The 18,516-nt window shown below is 36.6% G+C and overlaps 1 protein-coding gene across 1 annotated transcript in view; it reads left to right on the top strand.

Annotated features, from left to right (window-relative positions):
- The window catches only part of DDX4 (DEAD-box helicase 4), an 81,406-nt gene extending 66,466 nt beyond the window's left edge, over positions 1-14,940 (top strand). Inside the window, exons 18-21 of the mRNA XM_061129456.1 lie at positions 11,540-11,639; positions 12,398-12,668; positions 13,936-14,046; positions 14,694-14,940. Of these exons, the coding sequence (XP_060985439.1) occupies positions 11,540-11,639; positions 12,398-12,668; positions 13,936-14,046; positions 14,694-14,762 (551 nt within the window). The 3' untranslated portion in view covers positions 14,763-14,940. The remainder of the gene's footprint in view (positions 1-11,539; positions 11,640-12,397; positions 12,669-13,935; positions 14,047-14,693) is intronic.
- The last annotated feature ends 3,576 nt before the right edge of the window (positions 14,941-18,516 follow it).

The raw sequence follows: 18,516 nt of genomic DNA, 5'->3' as shown, positions 1-18,516 counted from the left end.
AGCTAGAAGGGACTTTAAAGGTCTAATTCTGTTCCTTACAATGTTAATGAGAAACTCTGTCCCTCCCTTCAAAAAAGCCAGTTTTTATGGAAAGTTGTACTTCTTTGTTTGATTGAGATAGCTTTAGTTTGTGCCTAGAAATAAAATTTTATAATATGGCCATTTTAATATTTTTTGTTGCCTCACAGGCTAAATGTATTATATGGATCCTTTCTCCTCATCCTCCATTTTAAGTGTCTGTTTCAGTTTGAAGTCAGTGTTAGGAATGGGGAATAAAAAGGCAAGAAGCTGTCTAACTTCCAAATAAGAAAAAGTTGATTTAGAAATGCTTTTAAAAGGCTTCTAGTCTTCAGTTTCTTCTAGTTTTATATTAAAAAAAACTTTTAAAAACCAAATATTCATCTTGAGTTTGAGAAATGTTATTAGTTTTACTTCATGATATGTTTCATAGCATGTACTGTTGCATGCAAAATAATATTTGCTGTGGGCTATATATTATTCTGATTGTTTTACATGTGTTCACTCATTTAATTCACAAAACAACCTTCTGAGGGTGGGGTTTGTTATCCTCATTTTAAGTTGTGGGCACTGAAATACAGAGATGTCAGATAACTTGCCCAGTATAAATTGAAGTTCCAAATGCAACAGGAGATAAGTAATACATGGTTTTGCTGAAGTTAGAGCACATTTGTAGTATAATTATCTTAAGACTTTTTATATATGATTTTATGGAATGAAGTTTGAGAATAATTCAGCTGAAGATAGTGTTTTAAAAGTGCTGGTTTCCCTTTGCGAAACCTTTGAGGTCAGTATGTAAGCACTATTGATATACTTCTATATTATTTGAAAGGGTAAATATTTTATAGTTCATAATTTATTATTCTTGGTTTCTTTTTACTTTGCATAGAAATGTTATGCTGTATATCATATTTTATATATTTTTGTTCATATAAATTTATCTCTTTTACTAATCATTAACTTAAATCTGGTAGCTTTCCTCTTCTGCTTTTAAAATGTCTAGGTTTCATTATTTCATAGTAGTATCAGTTCAGTTCAGTTCAGTCTCTCAGTCATGTCCAAATCTTTGTGACCCCATGAACCGCAGCACGCCAGGCCTCCCTGTCCATCACCAACTCCCACAGTTTACTCAAACTCATGTCCATCGACTCGGTGATGCCATCCAACCATCTCACCCTCTGTCGTCCCTTCTCCTCCTGCCTCCAATCCCTCCTAGCATCAGGGTCTTTTCCAGTGAGTCACCTCTTCACATGAGGTGGCCAAAGTATTGGAGTTTCAGCTTCAGCATCAGTCCTTCCAGTGAACACCCAGGACTGATCTCCTTTAGGATGGACTGGTTGGATCTCCTTGCTGTCCAAGGGACTCTCAAGAGTCTTCCCAACACCACAGTTCAAAAGCATCAATTCTTCGGCACTCAGTTTTCTTTATAGTCCACTCTCACATCCATACATGACCACTGGAAAAACCATAGTCTTGACTAGATGGACTAATGTCTCTGCTTTTTAATATGCTATCTAGCTTACCAACTGCCTTTTTCATAATTTTAAATGAACAGGTGTCAAAGATTTTATTGAGCTCATTAATTACAAAGGGAACTAGTAAGATGTTACAGCCAGTTCAGAGGAGAATTCAAAGAACACATTTATGTGTAGGATATCAGGAAGACTAAGATGAATTTATAAATAGATATAAAATTGATCAATATCCACAAAGTTTAATAATCTGTTAAATTTGAGGGAAGATTTTCATTTGTATTTTTATCGATAAGAATCATTTGCATTGCTCTCAGTTGCAGTAGAGGTATAAAACAAAGGTAGTAAAAGGTACAGACAACCTTCAAGGGTATGCTGCAGTATCAGCTTTGCTTGTTTCAGAGTCTTCAACAGTTTTTTCCGACAACCTGTATTCCCACATAGTCACAATAATCTCAGATTATTCTTGATCACAAGAAAGGCTGGTCTCATTATGTTTGACCTGTTTTCATAGGTGCAACAAGACTGTTTCATAACAAAGGCCTCTTCAAGTTTGCTTCGCAAATCTAGAACCGTATAATATTGAACGACTATGAAAGTCACAAAATTAACTTTTAGATAGTTTTCATAAGAAATCTGAGATTGAAGTTGTAAAGGTCTCTGAAGAATAGGAAACTAAGTCTAAGATACTTTTCATATACCATTTGCAGAACCTAGAAATTTAAGTGAATTCCTCTCTTCTAAATTTCCCCAGATTTTTAATGTAATTGATTCTTGTTTCATTTAATCTGTCATCAGATTCCATCTACTTTTAGACTATAAACAGTTCTAGAAATTATCCTCAATAAGTGTTCTTTGCAAGTTGTCAGAATGTCAGTTTACAGCCTTCTTACCTTGAGGTATCAGTAGTTTGAAGTGCCTGAAACAGTCCTTTCCCAGAAGACTTGGAGTCTGTTCTTCTTCATTGATGATAGAAACTCTCTGGTTTATAGAAAGTCTTTGGACAAGCATCAGAACAAAACAGAAACTGTCTGTAGTTGACAGAGAATGATTGTGGTTAAGTTACTAGTGATCATTGTTAAATACAGAAGATCTGATGAAGGCTGAAAATAAGAATAATGCTACAAACAAAGAAATTTGGTTGTATGGGGCAGTGTACCTCTGAAATATACAGAAAGCCTATTTAGAGTTGTTTCATAAGTGTCTTGGTTAGTGTTTCTCCTGAACTTTAAAAAAAATATTATGTATATTATCAAGGGTGAAACAGATCACCAGCCCAGGTTGGATGCATGAGACAAGTGCTCTGGGCTGCTGCACTGGGAAGATCCAGAGGGATGGGGTGGGGAGGGAGGCAGGAGGGGGGATTGGGATGGGAAATACATGTAAATCCATGGCTGATTCATGTCGATGTATGGCAAAAACCACTACAATATTGTAAAGTAATTAGCCTCCAACTAATAAAAATAAATGGAAAAAAATTTAAAAAATATTATGAACAGCAAGGGAATTTACATAATTCTAGGGACTTCTCATGAAGTAAACAGTTTTGAAATGTATGAATAACATTTTACCTATGCATTTAACCTAGGGAAAGCTTAATGTCTTCTGATACAACAGTTCTTACCACACAACTCTTTAAAAGTAATAACGTGCTATACAAGCTTAATTATTTTTTAGCTTCTCTTTTATTTTATATGGTGAAATAAAAAGCCTGTCTTTTCCCTGGGGTTCTCAGAGAAATTTCAGAAGTACTTTAGGCAGATTTCTTCTTCTAAATTTATCAGTTCAGTTCAGTTGTTCAGTCATGTCCGACTCTTTGTGACCCCATGAACTGCAGCATGCCAGGCCTCACTGTCCATCACCAACTCCTGGAGTCCACTCAAACTCATGTCCATCGACTCAGTGATGCCATTCAACCATCTCATCCTCTTGTCGTCCCCTTCTCCTCCTGCCCTCAACCCCTCCCAGCATCAGGGTCTTTTCAAATGAGTAAGCTGTTCACATCGGGTGACAAAGTAATGGATTTTCAGCTTCAACATCAGTCCTACCAATGAACACCCAGGACTGATCTCCTTTAGGATGGACTGTTGGATCTCCTTGCTGTCTAAGGGACTCTCAAGAGTCTTCCCAATGCCACAGTTCAAAAGCATCAATTCTTCGGCACTCAGCTTTCTTCACAGTCCAACTCTCACATCCATACGTGACCACTGGAAAAACCATAGCCTTGACTAGACGGACCTTTGTTGACAAAGTAATGTCTCTGCTTTTTAATATGCTGTCTAGGTTGGTCATAACTTTCCTTCCAAGGAGTAAGTGTCTTTTAATTTCATGGCTGTAATCACCATCTGCAGTGATTTTGGAGCCCAGAAAAATAAAGTCAGCAGCCACTGCTTTCACTGTTTCCCCATCTATTTGCCATGAAGGGATGGGACTGGATGCCATGATCTTAGTTTACTGAATGTTGAGCTTTAAGCCAACTTTTTCACTCTCCTCTTTCACTTTCATCAAGAGGCTCTTTAGTTCTTCTTCATTTTCTGCCATAAGGGTGGTGTCATCTGCATATCTAAGGTTATTGATATTTCTCCTGGCAACCTTGATTCCAGCTTGTGCTTCTTCCAGCCCAGCGTTTCTCATGATGTACACTGCATATAAGTTAAATAAGCAGGGCGCCAGTATACAGTCATGACATACTCCTTTTCCTATTTGGAACCAGTCTGTTGTTCCATGTCCAGTTCTAACTGTTGCTTCCTGACCTGCATACAGGTTTCTCAAGAGGCAGGTCAGGTGGTCTGGTATTTCCATCTCTTTCAGAATTTTCCACAGTTTATTGTGATCCACAGTCAAAGGCTTTGGCATAGTCAATAGCAGAAATAGATGTTTTTCTGGAACTCTCTTGCTTTTTCGATGATCCAGCAGATATTGGCAATTTGATCTCTGGTTCCTCTGCCTTTTCTAAGACCAGCTTGAACATCTGGAAGTTCACGGTTCACATATTGCTGAAGCCTGGCTTGGAGAATTTTGAGCATTATTTTACTAGCATGTGAGATGAGTCCAATTGTGCGGTAGTTTGACCTTTCTTTGGGATTGGAATGAAAACTGACCTCTTCCAGTCCTGTGGCCACTGCTGAGTTTTCCAAATGTGCTGGCATATTGAGTGTAGCACTTTCACAGCATCATCTTTCAGGATTTGAAATAGCTCAACTGGAATTCCGTCTCATCCACTAGCTTTGTTTGTAGTGATGCTTCCTAAGGCCCACTTGACTTCACATTCCAGGATGTCTGGCTCTAGGTGAGTGATCACATCATTGTGATTATCTGGGTCGTGAAGATCTTTTTTGTACAGTTCTTTTGAGTATTCTTGCCACCTCTTCTTAATATCTTTTGCTTCTGTTAGGTCTGACTTTATAGTCTGATCTTAAAAAAGACAAAATCAAAAGTTCTCAGAAGAGAGTTGAACATTTTACTAGTGTAAGATTACTTAGTTCTTAGGCAGTAATTTAATTGAAGTGACAAAGCATTTAAAATTAAGAGTAGAGGATAACATGGTTATAATAGCTCTTTCATAAAGGTCTTTTTCTCTTTAAACAACCAAAGACATAATAAAGTCAGAAGAATCTCTGCTATTTAGGCTGATTATAAGGAAGAGAAAGAAGAAAGAAGAACCTTTCATATTGTAAGTAAAGGCATTAAACAGTAAATCAGGAAATAGTTCCATGCAAATTGATTGAATTTGTTAACATTTTAACATATTTCATCCTTCTTTTTTTTTTTTCCCCTTTTTTTGGGGGGCTTTCCTGGTGACTCAGTGTTAAAGAATCAGCCTGCAGTGTAGGATACGCAGGAGACGGGTTTAATCCCTAGGTCACGTAGATGCCCCCTGGAGGAGGACATGGCAGCCCACTCCAGTATTCTTGCCTGGAGAATCCCATGGACAGAGGAGCCTGGCGGGCTACAGTCCATGGTGTCGGAAAGAGTCAGACACCACTGAAGTGACTTAAGACAAGCACGTAGCTTTTTTTTTAAATAGTCACATATTATAAACTGGTATAAAATTCAGTTTCCAAGTTTTATCTTTCATTGTGCATTTTTCATATTCTGGAGCAAACTGACACTTTAGGACAAAATGAATCCTTCTCAGGTTCCCTGAGATGCTCTCAAGGAGTCTGTGAGGTAAAAACAATTTTCATAATTATACTAAAATTATTTTAACATGCAGAATGTTCCAGTAAATATTTTAAAAATTTTTTGGTTTTAGTTTTCAGGGTGGTAAGTGTTAGTTGTTACAACCATGTAGCTAAAACTCTTTGGAATTGTTGATAATTTTCTGAGTTTATAAGAGTCATAGACCAAAATTTTGAGAGCTGCAACTTTAGGGAAATTTTACTTTTTCTTTCCTTGAAAAATAAATGCAAAAACAGTTTATGTTTCTTGGTCAATATTACTCCTAGGATAGTCTTGACCACTTATGTTAATTATTACTTTTTACCAAAGTTCACTTCTGTTTCATAGAGAAAACTAGAGGCAGGGATGGACAGTTGAGAGATACCATAGAGAGACATTGAGGCTGACTACCAGAACTCGAACTTTCTATACTACTTTCTACACCACACATATCCTTTTACACTTAAAGTAGCAAAATTGAGTATCTTCCTTATTATGACTCAAAGATATTGCCTATCTGTGATATATGAAAAATAACAAGCAAATTCCATCCTAAATATTCAGTGATTATCAATTTAATTAACTCAGTATAGTCTACTATTTTAACTTAACCTAAAGCTAAAGATCTTGAAAATTATCTTCAGGTGACAGTATGCAAAACAGTAGATAATGTTGAATAGTCAGTTTAGTTGAACGCAGATTTACATTTTCATACATTTAAACATTATGGAGAATATTAATTTGATTGGCAAATCTTCATACATTAAGAAAAACCCAAGTAAAGTAAGATATGTTTGTTTTCTACTTAACACTGATAAATTGGAGAAAGGACATGCATATTTTTAAAACCAGAGTTATTAAGTTAGTCTTGTATATCAGAAGTTTCACTTATTTATGAGAACTTGGAATCTTAAAATATTTCTGCTTAGTTGCTACAGGAAGAGTTTTTAATTTGACATACAGTGGGTGCTTAGTTGCTTCAGTCATGTCCCACTCTCTGCGACCCTATGAACCATGGCCTGCCAGGCTCCTCTGTCCATGGGATTCCCCAGGCAAGAACACTGGAGTGGGTTGCCATTTCCTTCTCCAATAGTTAGAGTATTATGAGTCAATTTCTCTATTTTCTGGAAATTTTAGATTTCTGGAATTTTTAGAATCATAGTTTTTAGAATTATGGATTTCTATAAATTCTCTAATTTTTCTGTGTAAACCAGTCAGAATTGAGCTCCTTTAAGAGGCTTTATGTTTATTAATACTTGTCCCTAGAGTATTAACATAATGATTATGTACAGTGGTAGATAAACCTCTTTCTGAATTATAGATACATAAAGAGATGATAGCTTCAGTTCTGTCACTTAAGCCATAGGTCAAGAATGTACACAGAAATATAAAAAATTGCAATTTGGCTACCAGAGCTAGTATTCTTTTTAGATTCTTAATTAATTTTAGTTTATAATGGACTAACAATGAATTCTGTATTATTTTTCACCTCACAGAATAAGTGGTTATAATTCATTAATCCATCTACAAAGATCACAAAATGGTCTGATCATAAAACTAAATTTTCATTATCTCTGCCACTGAAGGGATATAGCTTATTACCTGAACTAGAAAAAAATCCAAAATTTTTAGTAGAGGAAAAAACAGAGAAAGTGTCAGCAGAGTTAAATTTTTATTACCATTTTGGGATTCACACTGGGGAACCAGGAAAAGATGAGAAGGGCTTTAAGCTGCATAGTAGTATTATGTACCTGACTATATCAAATGAATCAGTTTTGGCATTGGGCATCTTGATGGATTATCTCCAAAACTGTTGAAAGGTAATTTTTGATAAAACAAAATCATTACTCATTAATAAAATGACTATGTCTCAAGGATATAGCTCATTTATTACTGTAAGAATCAGTTATTCTCTTGATTTCCCACCTGGTTGTCTGATATCTGAGATTAAATATCACCTTTAAAACCTTCCTTTCTTGCAATCCTACTATCTCACTTAGGAAGTTCCATTCAGTATCTTGCCTGGAGAATTCCAAGGACAGAAGAGCCTGGTGGGCTATAGTCCATGGGGTCACAAGGAATCAGTTGGACACAACTGAGCGACTAAGACTTACTCCAGTTGTTCAGACACAAAAATATGAGGCATCTTTGATTTCTCTCCAGTGTACATATCTGATCTGTTAGCAGAGTCCTCTTGTTTCTGTCTAGCATCAAACTATATTCGAATCCATCAGCAGCTAAGTTAAAGATCAGGTCTACTACTTTTCTCCAAACCCAATGGCTTCCCTCCTCAAAGTAAAGATCTTTTGGTGGATTTCAGGGCACTTCATGAAATGGCTTCCATTATCCCTCTCCAAATCCTACTGCTCTCCATTGCTCACCCTATTCTAGCTGCATTTTGCTCATTACTATTACCCACACATACCAGACATGGTTCTACCTCATTACCTTTGTTCTTGATACTCCCTCTGCCTAGAATGTAAAAACCAGATGGGGACCTCTTTTCTTTTTTTTTGAGCACATAAAGAACATCTATACCTTAGAATCTTTATATTTGTTCTTACCTCTGACTTATAATGCTGTTTCCTCAGATATCTGAATAGTTCACTTGTATAGTAATATCTGTCCTCAGATGTCATCTAATTGGAGAGAGTGCATAAACCCATTTGGCCCTTTATTCTGCTAAATTTTTTTCTTTTTTAGACTTAATGCATCATATTTGTTATTTACCGGTCCACAATGAGTGTAGGTACTTTGTTTTATTTGCTGTGTTTTCATTATCTAGAATAGATACTGGCATCTACTGGTGCTAAATGTTTGTTGAATAAATAGAGCCAGCTAATAGGGACATGGGGGAGTGGGATTATGAAAAGTAACACCTTGTTACTTCTATTCAGGCTGTAGATTATTATCTTTCCTCTCTAACATTTTATAGAAAATTTCTTTGTGTGGAAACGTCTCTGGCTCATGCTTGAATTTAAACCAATTAACTACTGTAAGCTAACAAGTAAATATTCTTTAATGTGTTAAGACCCTGGGATCTATATAGATATATAAGATCCTTTGGGGATTAAGGGGTTTGAATTGAGATAATGTTGAAACATAGAATATTGTAGAGTTTGTTAGCCCTGGGTTGAATGCAATTATTATGAATGCCTCTGGCAGTCAAGGTAGAATAAAAGATTCTATGACCGTGGGAAGAACAAAGGCATTTATTTATAGAGAGGGAAATGAAGAGTCTGAGTCAAATTTGGAACTGCTAAGAGTTGGCAGGTAGATATCATTTATCTTTCCTTTGCCAAGAGAACACACTGGTCATAGCAAACACCCTCTTCCAACAACACAAGAGAAGACTCTACACATGGACATCACCAGATGGTCAACACCGAAATCAGATTGATTATATTCTTTGCAGCCAAAGATGGAGAAGCTCTATACAGTCAGCAAAAACAAGACCTAGAGCTGACTGTGGCTCAGATCATGAGCCAAATTATTGCCAAATTCAGACTTAAACTGAAGAAAGTAGGAAAAACCACTAGACCATTCAGGTATGACCTAAATCAAATCCCTTATGATTATACAGTGGAAGTGAGAAATAGATTTAAGGGACTAGATCTGATAGACAGAGAGCCTGATGAACTATGGACGGAGGTTCGTGACATTGTACAGGAGACAGGGATCAAGACCCATCCCCATAGAAAAGAAATGCAAAATGGCAAAATGGTTGTCTGAGGAGGCCTTACAAATAGCTGTGAAAAGAAGAGACGCGAAAAGCAAAGAAGAAAAGGAAAGATATTCCCATTTGAATGCAGAGTTACAAAGAATAGCCAGGAGAGATAAGAAAGCCTTCCTCAGCAATCACTGCAAAGAAATATAGGAAAACAATAGAATGGGAAAGTCTAGAGATCTCTTCAAGAAAATTAGAGATATCAAGAGAACATTTCAGGCAAAGTTGGGTTCGATAAAGGACAGAAATGGTATGGACCTAACAGAAGCACAAGATAGTATGAAGAGGTGGTAAGAATACACAGAAGAACTGTACAGAAAAGATCTTCACAAGCCAGATAATCACAATGGTGTGATCACTCACCTAGAGCCAGACATCCTGGAATGTGAAGTCAAGTGGGCCTTAGGAAGCATCACTACAAACAAAGCTAGTGGATGAGATGGAATTCCAGTTGAGCTATTTCAAATCCTGAAAGATGATGCTGTGAAAGTGCTACACTCAATATGCCAGCACATTTGGAAAACTCAGCAGTGGCCACAGGACTGGAAGAGGTCAGTTTTCATTCCAATCCCAAAGAAAGGCAATGCCAAAGAATGGTCAAACTACCGCACAATTGGACTCATCTCACATGCTAGTAAAATAATGCTCAAAATTCTCCAAGCCAGGCTTCAGCAGTACATGAACCAAGAACTTCCAGATGTTCAAGCTGGTCTTAGAAAAGGCAGAGGAACCAGAGATCAAATTGCCAATATCTGCTGGATCATCGAAAAAGCAAGAGAGTTCCAGAAAAACATCTATTTCTGCTATTGACTATGCCAAAGCCTTTGACTGTGTGGATCACAATAAACCATGGAAAATTCTAAAAGAGATGGGAATACCAGACCACCTGACCTGCCTCTTGAGAAACCTGTATGCAGGGCAGGAAGCAACAGTTAGAACTGGACATGGAACAACAGACTGGTTCCAAATAGGAAAAGGAGTATGTCATGACTGTATACTGGCACCCTGCTTATTTAACTTATATGCAGAGTACATCATGAGAAACGCTGGGCTGGAAGAAGCACAAGCTGGAATCAAGATTTCTGGGAGAAATATCAATAACCTCAGATATGCAGATGACACCACCCTTACGGCAGAGAGTGAAGAGGAACTGAAAAGCCTCTTGATGAAAGTGAAAGAGGAGAGTGAAAAAGTTGGCTTAAAGCTCAACATTCAGAAAACTAAGATCATGGCATCTGGTCCCATCACCTCATGGGAAATAGATGGGGAGACAGTGGAAATAGTGTCAGACTTTATTTTTTTGGGCTCCAAAATCACTGCGGATGGTGACTGCAGCCATGAAATTAAAAGACACTTACTCCTTGGAAGGAAAGTTATGACCAACCTCGATAGCATATTAAAAAGCAGAGCCATTACTTTGCCAACAAAGGTCCATCTGGTCAAGGCTATGGTTTTTCCAGTGGTCATGTATGGATGTGAGAGTTGGACTGTGAAGAAAGCTGAGCTCCGAAAAATGATGCTTTTAAACTGTGGTGTTGGAGAAGACTCTTGAGAGTCCCTTGGACTGCAAGGAGATCCAACCAATCTGTTCCTAAAGGAGATCAGTCCTGGGTGTTCATTGGAAGGGCTGATGCTGAAGCTGAAACCCCAGTCCTTGGCCACGTCATGCAAAGAGTTGACTCATTCGAAAAGACCCTGATGCTGGGAGGGATTGGAGGCAGGAGGAGAAGCGGACGACAGAGGATGAGATGGCTGGATGGCATCACCGACTCGATGGGCATGAGTTTGAGTAAACTCCGGGAGTTGATGATGGACAGGGAGGTCTGGTGTGCTGCGATTCATGGGGTCGCAAAGAGTCGGACATGACTGAGCGACTGAACTGAACTGAACTGAAGTCTCTACTTATTGGTTGGCCTATGAAGGCAAAGAGCAAGTGGTTGTTTTTCTTGTTTTTTTTTTTTTTTTAGTCATAAAGTAGAAAAAAATCCTTGTCTCTCTATCTTTGACATTCATCCACTCAGGAAATATTTGAATTGCTCTTACCTATCAGGCCTGAGTTTAGCTGCTGGGAATATAGTGGTGGATAAGACAGTTTCCTACTCACCCTGTGCATTTTTTTCTTTTCCTGATTTTGTAATTTGAATGTTTCATTGTCTTGTAGGTGATGAAAGAACTATGGTCTTTGTTGAAACTAAGAAAAAAGCAGATTTTATTGCCACTTTTCTTTGTCAAGAAAAAATATCAACAACAAGTATTCATGGGTGAGTAGGTTATTATGATTTCCTAGTAAGGAGGTAACTTCTATTTGTCATTTGTTAAGAAATGTTGGTATATTTAACTAGTAAAAAATCCTGGAATTAGAATCTCAAGATCTAACTATTATTATTCATCTTTTAAGTTTTTATAAGAACCAAGTGGCAGGGATGGGTGAATTAAAAGTGTCTTAAGTTCCTCATCATGATTGTCAAGCGATCTCACTTAAAAGTCTCTCTGATCCTTAGATCTAGGTTATTCAGCTAAATCTATTCAGTGCTTGATATTTTTTTCATTGGAGTCCTCAAAAATGTCATATTAACACAGTTTCATTGGCACTTTACTAGGAGATCTAAAATATTAATCAGTGAATATGTAGAATTCAGAGATTATACTTTAATCAGTAATTTTTGAGAAAGCATTTGATCAAGTAGTTGTTTATCTTTTGTCAAAACTAGAAAGAGTTTATTAGTGGGTAAGATTTGATGTTTGTCATATTTGAGTCTGTATTTTGGCTGTAGGTATTAGGTGTCACCTTACTTCATCTGCAAATGGGGTTAATCGTCCTAACCTCAAAGTGTTACTATGAAAATTAAATGATGACTTAAATGAGTATAATACTTTGTATGTAAGAAGTAGACATTAATGTTAAACGTTGCTATTTTTTTTTACTGTTATTAAAAAAAATCTATCCATTGAACTTTAATGGTTCTCTTTAATAATTTTGTTAAGGACTGTTCTAATACATGCTTTGTTTTCTTTCAAGTGATCGTGAACAGAGAGAAAGAGAGCAAGCTCTTGGAGATTTCCGCTGTGGAAAGTGCCCCGTTCTTGTTGCTACTTCAGTAGCTGCACGAGGGCTGGATATTGAAAATGTTCAGCATGTTATTAATTTTGATCTTCCTTCTACCATTGATGAATATGTTCATCGAATTGGGCGTACTGGTCGTTGTGGAAATACTGGCAGAGCTATTTCCTTTTTTGATCTGGAATCAGATAGCCATTTAGCACAGCCTCTAGTGAAAGTGCTATCAGATGTAAGTTTTTAATTTTTAAAACTGAATGGATAGTGTTCTTACCTTGTCATTGAAAGTGGACATTTTATATGTATGGATTTTCAGTTCAGTTGCTCAGTCATGTCTGACTCTTTGCGACTCCATGGACTGCAGTATGCCAGGCTTCCTTGTCCATCACCACCTCCCAGAGCTTATTCAGACTCATGTCCATCGAGTTGGTGATGCCATCCAACCATCTCATCCTCTGTCATACCCTTCTCCTCCTGCCTTCAATCTTTGCCAGCATCAGGGTCTTTTCCAGTGAGTCAGTTCTTCACATCAGGTGGCCAAAGTATTGGAGCTTCAGCTTCAGCATCTGTCCTTCCAATGAATATTCAGGACTGATTTCCTTTAGGGTTGACTGGTTTTATCTCCTTGCAGTCCAAGAGACTCTCAAGAGTCTGCTTCAACAGCACAGTTCAAAAGCATCAATTCTTCGGCACTCAGTTTTCATTAAAGTCCAACTCTCATATCCTTACATGACTACTGAAGAAACCATAGCTTTGACTAGACAGACCCTTGTTGGCAAAGTAATGTCTCTGCTTTTTAATATACTGTCTAGGTTGGTCATAGCTTTTCTTCAAAGGAGCAAGCATCTTTTAATTTCATGGCTGTAGTCGCCATCTGCAGTGATTTTGGAGCCCAAAAAATAAAGTCTCTCACTGTTGCCATTGTTTCCCCCTCTGTTTGCCATGAATTGATGGGACCGGATGCCATGATCTTAGTTTTCTGAATGTTGAGCTTTAAGCCAACTTTTTCACTCTCCTCTTCACTTTCATCAAGAGGCTCTTTATTTCTTCTTTGCTTCCTGCTGTAAGGGTGGTGTCATCTGCATGTCTGAGGTTATTGATATTTCTCTGGGCAATCTTGATTCTACCTTGTGCTTCATCCAGCCCAGTGTTTCTCATGATGTACTCTGCATATAAGTTAAATAAGCAGGGTGATGATATACAGCCTTGACATACTCCTTTTCCTATTTGGAACCAGTCTGTTGTTCCATATCCAGTTCTAACTGTTGCTTCTTGACCTGCATACAGATTTCTCAGGAGGCAGGTCAGGTGGGCTGGTATTCCCATCTCTTGAAGAATTTTCCACAGTTTGTTGTGATCCACACAGTCAAAGGCTTTGGTGTAGTCAATAAAGCAGAAGATGTTTTTCTGGAACTCTATTGCTTTTTCGAAGGAAAAGTAAACATGTGAATCTTTTGAGACTTTATGCATGTTGTTTATGAAGTTAATTTTTTTTTAAGGCTCAACAAGATGTTCCTGCCTGGTTAGAAGAAATTGCCTTTAGTACATATGGTTCTGGCTTCAGTGGTAGTACAAGAGGAAATGTGTTTGCATCAGTTGATACTAGAAAGGTTAGTTGAGGGGGAAAATTTAGAAATTGGCTTTTAGTTATTTACTCTTTGTAAATGTTGTGCTTAATATTGTGAAGAAACTGTAACAACAACTTAAGCCATTATTTTCATGTGTAGAAGATTAATGTTTCTCTAAAAATTTTATATACATATATAGTTTTGGTCTTAAAGGGGAGGAATTTAAGATGTATGCTCAAACACCTTCCTTTCCCATTTTAAATTCTAATTTAGGATCTTCTGAGATTTTCATAGTAATTCTTTATTTTTTGAATTCTGACCACATTATTAATTAAGATAAAATAATCGCAGTGTGGTTACATATCTTTTCTATTGTGTCAGTCTAGGCAACATAGTTTTTATTCAGAAATAATGGGCATACTAGTCATTAAGTATTTATGCTTATTCATTAAAGTGAAGAGCTTTGTTTTTCCGTTTGCCAAAACTATTGGCTTACATTTTTTCTTGAAATACTCTGCAATTTAAACTTCCTAGGTTGATATGGAACTTTTTTCAAATGGATTGGATTCAGTGAGAATGAAATTTTTTGTTTGGGGAAGAAACGGTAGAAAGCTTGAGTCCTTGCTATCAGTCTAGGTAGTATAATAGTACATAAAATTAAATGTTTGTTTCTTTCTTTCTTTTTTAAGAATTACCGTGGCAAGAGCTTTTCTTCATCACAAGCTCCTAATCCAGTAGATGATGAGTCATGGGATTAAAACGAAAACAACCTGCAAATTTGTGGTACAGTTTTGATGCAGAGAAGAAAGTAGTTTTGATTTTTGATTTTTTTAAACAGAAGTATGAAACCTTGCATCTCCTATCCTTCTGTTTGTACTCCCACCCTTAAAAAAAAAAATCCTTACTGACTAGTTATGTGAAATGCTAAAAGTTACAACGTTGCAGTTACCAATACAAATGGTGTTAACCAGAAAGATTAAAGCTTCTAAATGTCTTACCTATTTCTATTGTATTCTTCAAGGGTTTTAGACATATTTCATGTCTAAATGCCATGTCTTAGTATAGTGTTTATTGATCCTAGAGCAAACAGGATTATAGGATACACTTTTGGTTAAAAATTATTGGGTTCTATTTTTGCTTAAAAGGAGCCTTTAAACAATAGTGTGTCACTGAAATGTAATGACATGATTTTCATGATAGAAACAGTGAAAGACAAGCTTTTAAAAGCAATTTTGATTTTATATCATCAGATATGTGATGAACATGGTTGAATGTTTGCAACGTGAACTCTGTACTCAATGATACAACTGTTTGTATTTTTAATATACAGACTTCTTAAAAATAAAGGATGAAACTCTTTCCCCCCTAAGTTTTCCAGCCACCCTTTTAATTTTTCTTGTTACAGATTATGGTTCTCAACTCTTGTATTTTGAAATTTTGAGTCTTGTGAAACCAATGAAGTGAAAAGTCTTATATAAATTGAATATGTATAATATACATAAATACGCAGATGCAGTAATGAAAATCATTCTTTGAGCTCAAACTATATCAACAGAAACAGTGTTGTTCACTCTTGCCATAATTAATTTTTTTATATTTTAATATTGAGGGTGAAAACTTTTTTTCACTTACCATTGTGTATCTTAAACTTACTGTGTCTACATGTACCCCAATGTTCATCGCAGCACTGTTTACAATAGCCAGGACACGGAAGCAACCTAGATGTCCATCGGCAGATGAGTGGATAAGAAAGCTGTGGTACATATACACAGTGGAATATTACTCAGCTATTAAAAAGAATGCATTTGAATCAGTTCTAATGAGGTGGATGAAACTGGAGCCTATTATACAGAGTGAAGTAAGCCAGAAAGAAAAACACCAATACAGTATATTAACGCATATATATGGAATTTAAAAAGATGGTAACGATGACCTTATATGCGAGACAGGAAGAGAGACACAGATGTACAGAACAGACTTTTGGACTCTGGGAGAAGGCAAGGGTGGGATGATTTGAGAGAGTAGCATTGAAACGTGTATATTATCATATGTGAAATTGATCGCCAGTCCAGGTTCGATGCATGAGACAGGGTGCTCAGGGCTGGTGCACTGGGATGACCCTGAGGGATGGGATGGGGAGGGAGGTGGGAGGGAGGGTCAGGATGGGGAACACATGTACATGCATGGCTGATTCATGTGAATGTATGGCAAAAACCACCACAATGTTGTAATTAGTCTCAAATTAAGAATAATTTTAAAAAAGGGGGAAGAAGGGCAAAAAAAACCTTACTGTGTCTAGATTGTAAGAAATTCTTACTAAATCATTAAATAAATGAACCAAAATATTAACATAAAACAAGTGAGACATAAATACAGGGGGACAAAAATAATGTTTCAAGTGTATGTTGTTGTTCACTTAAAATATCCAAAGCAGCATTTCTTGAACATGATTGTCTTGTTATAGGAATTTTGGTTAGTAAATGAGGCATCACAAGTTAAAAGAGGAATGGAACATTCAGCAGATTCTTCTGGGGTAACTAGATGCCTACCCCCATGCCGTATTAAAAATCAGCCCTGTGTGACATGTAAAAATTACAACTACTAAAAAATACAGTTAAATATTAAACCTTTGACTTGGGAATGAGAGTTGACATTAAGCTCAGAGGACAGAAATCATGAAGGAAACAATGAATAGATTTGATCACAACAGAATTAGTTGCTTATATAAAAAGGGTAAACAGAAAAGGAAAAATATCACTATGACTGCAGTGGATTATCAGTGTATAGTTATTTATATATGTGGGTCTGTAGGAATACCATTAGACAAATACACAAAGAACAGACAACTCAAAATGAGAAGTTTAGTTAAAAAGAATAAGTGACAGAAATTCCCTGGGAATTCAGTGGTTAGGATTCCGTGCTTTCACTGCCAAGGACCTGGGTTTGATCCCTGATTGGGGGAACTAAGATCCTGCAAGCAAACTAATAAACAGGATATATTTAACTTAATACTGTAAATCTCACTTCTGGGAAAGGCTAAATGAAAGTGTTCACACCGTTAGTTGTTTTGTCTGTGTGTCTTAATTGTCTCTTCCAGTTTTGTTTACAAAGAGAATTTATAGGTCATTTCTGTTTTTATTTCCTCAAATAGCTTCTTGGTCATAGCCTGATTGCCTTAAAACTATCTTGAGTCATGCTTGATTTATCTAATTTACCATCAGAGCTTTACTGAAACAAATGTAAAGAGAAAGTCACACATAATCCTACCATCATAACAAACCAACTATAAATATCCAAGTTTCATTTACTTTCCTTATTTCTGAGTATAGATTTGAAAATTTTCTTTAAAAAATATCAAAGTAACAGATACAAATATGACTAGAAAATAAAATTCTATAGAAGGATTATAATAGAGCAATATCTTGCTCCCTCTCCCTTTCTAAATTGCTATTCCATATCCCACAGTTTACTGACTGTGCATGGTAAAGACCACTCACCTCATTCTCCCTTCTCTGGTAACTTTGGTAACTTTTTGGTAACTTTGGTAACTTTTTGGTAGCTTTTTTCCAATTTTATTGAGATGCAGTTAATATATACCACTGTGTAAGTTAGGGCATATAGCATATGGTTTTGCTTATACTGTATTGTGAAATGATTACTGCAATAAGTTTAGTTAGCATCCATCATCTTATAGTAGATAAAAAGAGAAAAGAAGAAAAAAATTGGTAACTTTAGTTAGAAGTATACTTTGTGAGATGATAAAGACACCCTACTTCTGTTTTTACACTGCAACATCTGTGAACTATACATTTACATTTCCAAAGTTAACATCTGCATTCTGTAACAAAGCTCTCCTGTTATATCTACAAGTTGGTTCTAAAACTGAAAATCAATAGGGTTTACATTATATAATTTGTTCTCTGCATGGGCCAGTTAACATAGTGTGATTATCTTTCCTTTACTATTTATCCAGTTTTGTCACCTCTGTGTTTCTAGGGACAATTACTATAAATATTTCACAGACCAATTTACTTTAATTTTGGATAAACTCTTAGAGCAGTTTGCTTACCCTATTTCTATTGTCTTTCTCTTTTTGGGAGAAGAAATATGTGCTTTTCATCATAATATTTTCTGTGTTCAAAGTTAGTGTCTGGAAGCTAGATTCCCAAAGATGTTAATGTTCTTAAATTTAATAATGAGTGGACCTTTCAATTCTAGAGTATTTGGTGTGCTTTGCAGATCATACTTTTCTGACTTTGGGAGTGTGTTGTATTTCTTTGATAATTTTTCCTAGATTTTTTTTGTTCTTTATGGAACTCCTGTTGATATTAATCAGATGCTGCTGCTGTTGCTGCTAAGTCACATCAGTCGTGTCCGACTCTGTGCGACCCCATAGACGGCAGCCCACCAGGCTCCCGTCCCTGGGATTCTCCAGGCAAGAATACTGGAGCATGTTGCCATTTCCTGCTCCAGTGCATGAAAGTGAAGTCGCTTAGTCCTGTTGGACTCTTG

Source organism: Dama dama, chromosome 25 (genome assembly GCF_033118175.1).
Source record: "Dama dama isolate Ldn47 chromosome 25, ASM3311817v1, whole genome shotgun sequence".
Lineage (NCBI taxonomy): Eukaryota > Metazoa > Chordata > Mammalia > Artiodactyla > Cervidae > Dama > Dama dama.
Note: the sequence above shows the minus strand (reverse complement) of the source record. Positions and strands in the feature narration are given on the sequence as shown.